Genomic DNA, 10785 nt, shown 5'->3' on the forward strand with positions numbered 1-10785 from the left:
AAGTGTTACCAAAGAAACTTTGAACATTTTGATTATCAAGCTTGGGAACTCAAACTGAAATTTATATGAGCAGATTCATTCATTCAAGAATTTTTATAATTTCATTAACCAAAATGTGGGACATAATTTGGTAACACTTTAGATTAGGGAACACATATTCACTATTAACTAAGAGTTGTCCTTCAATAAACTCTTAATTTGCTCCTTACTGACAGCAAGGTAGTTGTTCGTAAAGATTATGTGAAGGTATTGGATCAGGTTAAGGGATCTAGCAGAATAAGGCATCGATATGTGCTTTGTAAATACTAATATTATGGCCAATATGTTAATATGCATGCTAATAAGCAACTCGTTATTAGTGAATTGAGTTCCCTAAAGTGTTATCCATAATATCCACCAAATTTTCCACCACTAAACATTAAAAAAGACCAAAACGATAAAAGACAAAACTAATCAAATTCAAACAAATTTAAAACTATTTTAGTTAAGTTGACTGTCTGTATAAGGACTAGCTAATTTGGTGATAAATGTTTTTTAGTTGTCGATAAACTTTTATTACACAGAAAATAAAGAAAAAAAAAAACTTTTGATAACTTTTAATAGAAAAACTACAGCATTGAATGTTTAAGCCTGCCACTATGATTTGTTTAACAATTATTACACAATTAGTCTGTACTTTCAAATTGACTGGGGTCATGATCTGAGTGGGACTGAATCAGGATTTTGTTCACAGTAACATTTCAAAAACCTTTTTCTTTTCAGACCAACTTATTCCTCTCTTGCAAGGTCTCCTTGAACGAGGGCAAACAATTCAGACAACTTATTACATAACTCAGAACTGAAAATCAAACTTTATTTTAGAAAAAATACAATCACAAACGTTGCATTCATTTCAAAATCTGTTTAAATGTTCTCCTTTTGAATTCCCATTTCAAGTGGCACCACTATAAAGAATATGCTGAGTTCCTGTAATGAAAGGGAGCGAGCATCTCAAGATCTCCAATATGTATAGAATTAATGACTGGGTTCCAGCGTTTGACTTATGGTCCATTAATCATGCACTAGACTCCTGAATTTCGACACGCTTTTGGTGACTTTTTTTTTTATTAACAGAGATAGATATTGTTTAGCATGTCAGATGTTTCATCATTGTCTACTAGGATTTAGAGCAGCAAAAAGCTGCTTTTTTAAAACAATCCGAGTTCCTACATCATAAAAGAGTTACTGAAATCTGTTAATTCAGTTAGTGACACAAATTAAATGTAATGTGTTAGTAATTCCAAGGACATATTTGGAGACAGTGTTTTGAGCAGAACTGGGCTGAATGATACAGTGTCTCCCTCTACTGTTCACACCACACATTACATGCCAGCAGCTTCAAACCAACAGCACAGATGTGCGTAGTGTTCTCTGGAAACCTGAGCTAAAGGAATAGTTCACCCAGAAACCAAAGATGCCAAATTTACCCACCTTCAAGATGTTCCAAGAGGATTTTAAAAATGTATTTTGTGCTTCACAGAAGAAAAAAAGTTCTGGAATGTTTGACGGCAATTAAATGATATAGTTTTGATTTGGGGTGAACTGCTCCTTTAAATGCAACTTCGGCAGTTTTCTGACATGGTCAATACAAATGTTGACAAATGCAGAGAGTTATGTTTGAAACTCATGAAAAATTACCTAAATGTATTAAAATAAATAAGTAAGTAATACTGCATCACATCACAACAATTAATAAGTATGTCAGTATTGATGGGAATCAAGTTCAGTGTATAATTTGTTCAAAAACACACAAAAAAATGCTTATTGTCAGGTGAGTACCACTTGACACAACACACACAGAGGCACGGTTCCTTTAACAGCCACACAACCGATCGTGCCGTCAGCACACGCTTCTGTCGGATTAGTAGCTAGACGAGTGTTCAGGGGAGGGTCAATGAGGTCTCGGTCCAATCCTGTGGATGTGCATGCAGCAAACAGCCAATCAGCATGTCATGCCATTAGCCTGGCATCAGCTGAGTTTTTTTTCTGTTAAACATAAGACATAATTGAGTATAAACCACAAACCTGAAAATGCAAATGCAGACAAATGCAAAAAAGTAGAAAATATAACTGCCTCTGTCAGTTCCCAAAAACTAATTTTTTACATAAAGCAGTCATTTTTGAACTTTTCTTTAAAAATGTAAAGATTATTCCAGACCTACACATTTGTGATTAATATTTATCAAACTTCTATCCAATATTACATGGTTATTTAATATGCAAACTGTTTAGTCTTTGAATTTCAAGCAAACATTTTAACACTTTAGATTAGTGAACACAAATTCATTATTAACCAACAGTTTCCCCTCAATGAACTCCTAATTTGCTTCTTATTCACAGTAAGTAAGGTGGTTGTAGTTATGTTTCGGAAGTGGGTAGGGTTAAGTCATCGAGAATATGGTCATGCATTAATATGTGCTTTATAAGTACTAAAAACAGCAAATATGCATGCTAACAAGCAACTAGTTAAGGTGTTCCCTAACCTAAAGTGTTACCTTAAAAACGACTATATTGAGGGTTAAACAGTCATGGCCAAAAATATCGGCACCCTTGGTAAATATGATCAAAGGCAGCTGTGAAAATAAATCTGCATTGTTAATCCTTTTGATCTTTTATTTAAAACATTCACAAAAATCGAACCTTTCGTTGGATAATAAGAATTTAAAATGGGGGAAATATCATTACAAAATAAATGTTTTTCTCAAATACACGTTGGACACAATTATTGGCACCCCTAGAAATTCTTATGAGTAAAATATCTCTGAAGTATATTCCCATTCATATTCACAATTTTGAGCACTCCAGCGTGATTATGAACATGAAATTATCCAGCCGTGGCTTCCTGTTTCACAGAAATATAAATAGGAGGGAAAACAAAGCCCAAATTCCCTTAATCATCCATCACAATGAGAAAAACCAAAGAATATATTTATGATGTGCCGCAAAAGATAATTGAGCTTCACAAATTAGTGAAGTGGCTTTAAGACAAGAGCTAGAGCAGTGAAAATTCCCATTTCCACCATCAGAGCAATAATTAAGAATTTCCAATCAACATAAAATGTTACGAAACTGCCTGGAAGAGGATGTGTGTCTATATCGTCCTAATGCACGGTGAGGAGGAGAGTCTGAGTGGCTAAAGACTCTCCAAGGATCACAGCTGGAGAATTGCAGAAAATAGTTGAGTCTCGGGTCAAAAACCTTAAAAAAAAAAAAAAAAAAAATATGGTCAAACAGCACCTACATCACCACATGTTGTTTGGGAGGCTCATCCAAAAACAAACTCCAGCATATTCAGTTATCAGACACGACTGGAACTTCAAATGGGACTGGCTTCTATGATCAGATGAAACTAAAAATGAGCTTTTTAGCAGCAAACACTCAAGAGTGGTTTGGTGAAGATGGATAAAAAGTACCCCATGTGTACAATGAAATATACTGCTGTATTTTTTATGTTGTGGGCCTATATTTCTGCTGGAGGTCCTGGACATCTTGTTTAGACACACGGCATCATGGATTCTATCAAATACCAACAGATAAAAAAAATCAATAAGTGACTGACTCTGTTAGAAATCTTATAATGGGCCATGTTTGGATCTTCCAACCGTACAATAATCCAAACACAAACCTCAAAAACAACACAAAAATGGGTCACTGAGCACAAAACCAAGCTTCTGCTGGCCATTCCAGTCCTCTGACCTGAACCCTGTAGAAAATGAGTGAACTGAAGAGAAGAAGCACCAACATGGAGCTGTGAATCTAAAGGGTCTGGAGTGATTCTGGATGAAGGAATGGTCTCTGATCTCTTGTCAGGTGTTCTCTAACCTCATCAGGCATTATAGGAGAACATTTAGAGCTGTTAAACTGGCAAATGGAGGTTTCAAAAAGTATTGAATAAAAGGGTGCCGTTGATTGTGGCCAATGTGTATTAGAGAAAAACATTTATTTCATAATGATATTTCCCCCCATTTTAAATTCTTATTATCCAATGAAAGGTTAGATTTTTCTAATTTTTTTAAATAAAAGATCAAAAGGATTAACAATGCAGATTAATTTTCACAGCCTTCTTTGATCATATTTACCAAGGGTGCCGATATTTTTGGCCATGGCTGTATATGGCATTGAAATCCTCCTGGGAAGTTCATATTTAAGACTTGGGAAGTTGTGCATTTTTTCATAAATAAAAATGTGTATCAGTTTTGTTTTTTACGTTTTTATTCAGTTTATGAATGTGCTGTAAACGGAATCATTCTATACAGGTGCTGGTCATATAATTAGAATTATATGTTTATATAATTGTAGGATGCTCTGGGTGGTGCTTACATTGCTGCAGTAATTCAGGAAAAAGGAGCCTCAACTAAGTATTGAGTGCTGTACATGCTCATACTTTTTATGTTCATACTTTTCAGTTGGCCAAGATTTCTAAAAATCCTTTCTTTGTATTGGTCTTAAGTAATATTCTAATTTTCTGAGATACTGAATTTGGGATTTTCCTTAGTTGTCAGTTATAATCATCAAAATTAAAAGAAATAAACATTTGAAATATATCAGTCTGTGTGTAATGAATGAATATAATATACAAGTTTCACTTTTTGAATGGAATTAGTGAAATAAATCAACTTTTTGATGATATTCTAATTATATGACCAGTACCTGTATTCCCTCATAATTGTACAATACCATCATATTTTATACATGCAAATTTTTTTTTTGCATGTTTCAAAAACTTTCAACTACAGACGATGCATCCACAACGTCTGTCATGTTTTCTCACTAATCCACCTTAAAAACAGAAACTTAGGGCTCAAATAAAATCCAGAGTTTTCCACTCACAATTATGACTTTGATGGTGCCGTTCAAGTGCATTCAACTCATAAATAAAAATCTTTCTGAAATGACTTGAATGCACCATTACTGCTCATCCCTCTACATCACAGCACCATCACATACCTGCCAGCAGAAGCGGCCCCAACAACCATCTGAGCAGCTCCAGGGACGCCCATCGCGCTCAGAGCCACAGCGTGTCCAGAGGAGCCGTTCACTGGGCTGCCGTCTCCTCTCAGGATCCCTGTGCATTTCCAGTTGTCCATGTAATTAGCTGCAGATGAGATGAAACAGAATTCACAGCACAAATTGCATAATGTGATTTATTTCATGAAACACATCAGGCTGGGATATTCTTAGTTCGTATTATGTGCAGTCTTAGTTGTGAGCAGAAATAAAAGATAGTTTTTCAAATGTTTAAAGTTAATATTTTTAATGAAAGATAAACCCTTTTTCTTTTTAATATTATATTAAAAATTTAAAGAAATTGAAAATAATAAAAAAATTAAAAAAAACTTGGACTTCAAAGAGAATATCTGAATAGGCAATGATAAAGAGCTATCACTGCGAATTGTTGTTGACCCAGCAGGAAGCAGACTGAGCTGACGGCTGACCTTTCCAGAGCCGCACACAGCCGTCATCTCCAGAAGAGGCCAGCAGAGTGCTGGTGATGTTCCAGCTCACGCGCCACACCTGAGAGTTATGACTGTCAAACTGAGCCATCACCTGCACCTCAAACTTAGTGGGACCAGAGCTGTTTGCGCTCTCTCTCCTGTCAGAAACACACAACACACATCAACTACACCAACAACATTCATACAGTCCGATGAAAACATGTTTACATGTAAAACCCAGCACCGTGATGAGAGGTTACTAAGATGCTATGCCACATTAATATGTGGCTGCTAGGATGCTCTGGGTGGTGCTTACTAGAGCTGCATGGTATATTGTAAAATCTGACATTGCAATATTTTGTTTTATTAGCTAATATTTTATTTTGCTGAGATATACATTGTGAATAAATGGGTATTTAAAAATACAGGGATTTTAAACAGATAATAGCTATATTATTTGTTGGGAAAAATATAAAAAATAAATTTATTTTACTTTTTATTTACTTGGAAATTATTTTTTACAGAGCGAACAGCGTTTAATTTTTAAAGAGTTTTACATTTTCATAGGCCACATTCACAATGTTTTTGACCCATTAAAAATAATACTTATTTTGTTAGATTTTTTTAATGAAAATCACAAATAATTGTAATATTATTGTACTGTAAAAACATAAAAATAAAATGCATATTTAATCAATATAATTTATTCTATAGGCTTAGTTCTGTAAAATTATTAATTTCTTTATTTTCAAACATTAAGCAAGCTTTTATTTAGGTGGTTTGCCCATAAAAAATACATACATGTGTTGCAGGTTTCAGAATGAAGCGTGGCACTGCATTCAATTATACACATGCAGCTTGCAGTGTTTCACGTGTCAGAGCAGCTCAATTCACAGTAAATGAACAAATCTGCATGAAAACAAATACCTGATGAGCCGCCAGCATGTAAATAAAAACAGTGGCGCATTTCACTCAGAAACGGCAGCATATTTATTTAATTAAAACACTGCCTTCATGATTTGAAAATCGTGTATCATCAAATTGATCGTGCAGCCCTACTCCTTACTAGGTTTTTTTTTTCTTCTCAATGTTGTTTTACTTGTCATTCTTCAAAATATCTCTTTTGTTTTTCTGCAGAAGAACTAAAATCATGTTTGTAGAGTGACCATGTGTCCTCTTTTTTTTTTTTTTTTTTTTCCACATCCTGGCCAGGATTTCTACTTAGCCCAAAATGTTCAGGTTTTGGCTTTGTTTCCCTAATGTTTTCATACTTGCTGAAGGTAATAACCGGAAAATTGTTTGACAAATAGCATGCAGGCACTGAACATAATCGACCAATCGTGGCATGGAAAAAAAGTAGGATCAAACATGCATACATATATTGTGCGTGGACTGCAGAGAGAACGTCAATAGGAAAACATCCATTTTAGCCAATTTTGAAATCCCAGCCAGGACATGTTCACATAAGTCTTAATCAACTTGTTGTTTTCAAAATGATATATGTCATAAATGTTTTATTTCAGAGTTTATGTTTGGGTGAAATAACATATTTAAGATGACCGACTTGACTGTTCCCTCACTTACTACTGAGTGTGATATCCTACTAACCTCAAAGGTACGAGTTTGAAAATGCGGACGTCTTTGGTGGCGATGGCCAGCACATGGAAGGATCTCCCCAGATTAGGAGCAAAGGCAATGTCATGAACCGGGTCAGTCACAGTCATCAGCGTCTCTGCTTTGGCATACTTCCTGTAGGTCAACACAAACCCTTTAGAAACGCTTATAACCGATAACAAGTAAAACAGGAACTGATGCATGGAGTGAAGCTCATACCTTGTATTTTCATTATACTCATAGATTTGCACTTTGCCACTGTATGTGACGTTGCTGTCGTCACTGCCCACAGCTATCATTGGAGGATGAGCTCGAGAACTAAAGGGCAGAACAAACAGTTGTTACAATCAAGCGTACATCTTTCATATTGATATGTGATTGTGTAGACGGCGTTCAGACCTGGAGGGGTTCCAGGAGATGCAGGAGCAGGAGAGCTTGCAGGAGATCTCGTGCTGCAGTGACCACTGGCTGAGGTTCATCACGTCTGGGGCCTCGTAGATGCGCACCACGCCGTCCGCAGAGCAGGTGGTCAGCATCAGGCCCATGTGCTTTGGCGCAAACTTCACATCGGTCACTGACGTCCGACTGTCCACCAGCGTGGTCCTCTTGATCTGTACAGACAAAGCGGAAATCAACAAAAGAACTTTGACATTGCATCTACTTTGCACATAAATTTGATTGGTTTTTACAAAATATTTGTGACCCTGGACCACAAAACCAGTCATAAGGGTTAATTTTTTGAAACTGAGATTAATACATCATCCGAAAGCTTTCCATTGATGCATGGTTTGTTATGATCGGCTGAGATACAACTATTCGAAAATCTGGAATCTGAGGGTACAAAAAAATACTGCGAAAATCGTCTTTAAAGTTGTCCAAATGAAGTTCTTAGCCATGCATATTACTAATCAAAAATAAAGTTTTGATACGTTTAAGGTAGGAAACTTACAAAATATCTTCATGGAACATGATCTTAATATCCTAATGACTTTTGGCATAAAAGAAAAATCTTGACCCATACAATGTATTGTTGGCTATTGCTACAAAAATACTCGTGCTATTTATGACTGGTTTTGTGGTCCAGGGTCACATATTACTGAAATATTTGAAACTGTTTTCATACACATTTTCCACAGTATTATCAATACACTGACACCAGCTGTGCTTTGTGTGTTTTCTCTGCAGTTTTTCACCAAAATAAAAGCTTGTGTGGTTAACTCATATGGAGCCCCACACATAACATGCAGACAAAAGTATATTTATCATGGCCCCTGAATTAAGAACTAGTTCCCTCATTTTATTAATTAGTTACCTCATTTTAAGTTAACTGTGGCCACAATTTACTGTTTATTCCCTCGTTTTAGTTAAACGGCAGCTACGAATTAAAAACTTGTTCCCTTATTTTAATAATTCACTCCTTCAATTTAGTTCCTGAGCACAAATTACGTATTTGTTCCTTCATTTTAGTTATATTTGTTCCCAAAACTTATTAACTCATTCCCTCAGTGTTAATTTGCTCCCTCGCGGCCACAGTTTATGAAAACATCGTAAATAAATTAGTACAATGTGGTCACAATTCAAGACGACCAAATTCTTATTTTTTTATTTTACAGAGCAGTTGTATTACAACAGTTCTGTCTTAATATAATAACACCAACAATAATAGTAATAATACTATGTTATGACTATGGTTATACAATCCCACTCAGAGCTATCAAGCAACAGAGAAATTAGTCTGATTAGGGTTATACTGTTAAAATTGTATGCCCTTTATGTCGTAGTCATTTTTCACTACGATATAAAAAATACACATTAACACTATTTTTCAAAGTATCAAAACTTTTACATACCCAGTGGCTTTGACCCCGTTGTTTATCATTGGATTCTCCTACGATCTCCTCCCATACAGCTGCTGTGCGGTCAAAGGAACAAGACGCCAACACCTGACCAAACTCAGGGTGCGCCCATGTCACCCTCCACACCGATCCACTGTGAGTCTACAACAGACAGACACAACTAAAACACTGCCATCAGTCAAAAGTGTTCATTTTTATAACTCCATTAAGATGTATCTGGTTAAACTAACTAATCATTTCAACATTTAGTTTAATTTTTAAAATGGCACACAAAATAGAAATGCCCAAAATTATCTAAATTTAAATGCACCTATTGTACCACACATCATGAATTTTGCATTTTAGGTTTAAATAGAGATTTACTTACACCCAAAGAACATAACACATAAATATAACTGATACCTTCCAGCTAGCAGTACAATGCCATTCTCCATCGTCGCCTTTGTCCCAGACCTGAAACAGTTTAAAAAAGCCAGAACGTGTGTCATTAAATTAAAGGCACATAAGCTAGAATGAAACCTTTAAGACTCAAAAGCATATATAAATAGGACGAAAAACGTCTTTCAGTCATAAAAGTGTCTCTGTCAACTGAAGTGTCTGGCTGTGTCTCAAACCCTAGTAAGCTGCCCTAACAGACCGTGTCACAGGATCCGGCACCTGAGTTCACTGTATAGGTTTATAGACACAGGCTTTATTTTGTACTGAACACATGGACGGTGTTTTCTTGCCTTGACGCTCTGATCACTGGAGCAGGTCGCCATCCTCCGACCGTGAAAATCATAAGAAACATCGTGAATCAGATCTTTATGATCCGCTGCGATGCTCTTCGCAACGAACATCTTCCAAACTACTTCTTAATTAAGAAAATACCTCACACAAATCAGTTAATAAAATGGCAGAGGGTTGTTTGGTCAAACTTCGGCAAAAATGGTGAACTCCACCTGTGCCATGTTTTTTTTTTTTTTACTGAAAGCGTTGTTCGCTGCTTTACTGCAGATGAAAGCCTCTGAGAGCTGATTACTGCCACCTACTGCATGAGCGGAGTTACTGCGGACAATATTAATAAACTGAGGCGCGAACTTACCAGATTTAATAAAACTTGTTTTGTTTTTTTTCTTTGTTTTTTTTTTTTAATCAATTTTGATATAGTAATTATGTATTAATTATGTTAAGGTCTTGAATCTTAAATCTATTTTTCCTTCCTTCTTTCTTTCTTTTGACATTATCCATTTTCTTTAACATCCATTAGAGCTCTGCGCCTCATTCATTTTAAATATACACAGAATTTCCACTTGATCATAGAAATCAAAATATATATATCACTTATCAAATAAGTCTATCGGTCGCATTTATCTTTTCTGAAAATGATTAGTCTATAATGTAAGTAGTCTATATAAAATGCATGGAAAGTTGGAGGTGTTTGTGTGTTGAAGCGCAGGATCACTACACAGTATCTGGGGTCTGTACCATGATGGTAGATGAACGAGTTACAGGACTAGTTTCGAGCTGACAAAACCAAACCACTCCAATCCAGACTCTATAGGTACCGTGATGCTGATCAACTTTCTTTGTCAACTCAGGCTTTGATCCTGAGTTTGTGGAGCGCGTGCACATGAATGTGTGACATCAGTGGTGAGCAGCCAATCACAACACAGAGCAAGTGTGATTCACTCCTCGCGAGAGAACTCTTTTATTACAGAATGTGAGGAATTTAAAGCATTTACACTGAAGTACTTGTCCATGAAAGAGGACAAATGAAGGGAATTATCTTGCTATTTTTATAATTATCTTATATGTAATATAATCTGTATTTTAATATTTATAATAATTGTTAAACTAAA

At 35.7% G+C, this 10785-nt stretch overlaps 1 protein-coding gene across 2 annotated transcripts in view; it reads right to left on the reverse strand.

Annotated features, from left to right (window-relative positions):
• The window catches only part of seh1l (SEH1-like (S. cerevisiae)), an 11606-nt gene extending 1665 nt beyond the window's left edge, over positions 1-9941 (reverse strand). The window contains exons 1-9 of one of the 2 annotated variants that reach the window (XM_058754564.1): positions 9673-9935; positions 9347-9397; positions 8939-9085; positions 7488-7699; positions 7308-7406; positions 7083-7223; positions 5475-5632; positions 4987-5134; positions 833-2025 (exon numbers count right to left, since the gene is read on the reverse strand). In XM_058754564.1, the coding sequence (XP_058610547.1) occupies positions 1998-2025; positions 4987-5134; positions 5475-5632; positions 7083-7223; positions 7308-7406; positions 7488-7699; positions 8939-9085; positions 9347-9397; positions 9673-9783 (1095 nt within the window). In that variant the 5' untranslated portion in view covers positions 9784-9935 and the 3' untranslated portion in view covers positions 833-1997. Of the gene's footprint in view, positions 1-832; positions 2026-4986; positions 5135-5474; positions 5633-7082; positions 7224-7307; positions 7407-7487; positions 7700-8938; positions 9086-9346; positions 9398-9672 lie in introns of those variants that run through there. The other variant, XM_058754563.1, reaches the window with a different exon arrangement.
• Positions 9942-10785: the final 844 nt, after the last annotated feature.

The sequence above is a fragment of the Onychostoma macrolepis genome, chromosome 19, assembly GCF_012432095.1.
Source record: "Onychostoma macrolepis isolate SWU-2019 chromosome 19, ASM1243209v1, whole genome shotgun sequence".
In the NCBI taxonomy this organism is placed as follows: domain Eukaryota; kingdom Metazoa; phylum Chordata; class Actinopteri; order Cypriniformes; family Cyprinidae; genus Onychostoma; species Onychostoma macrolepis.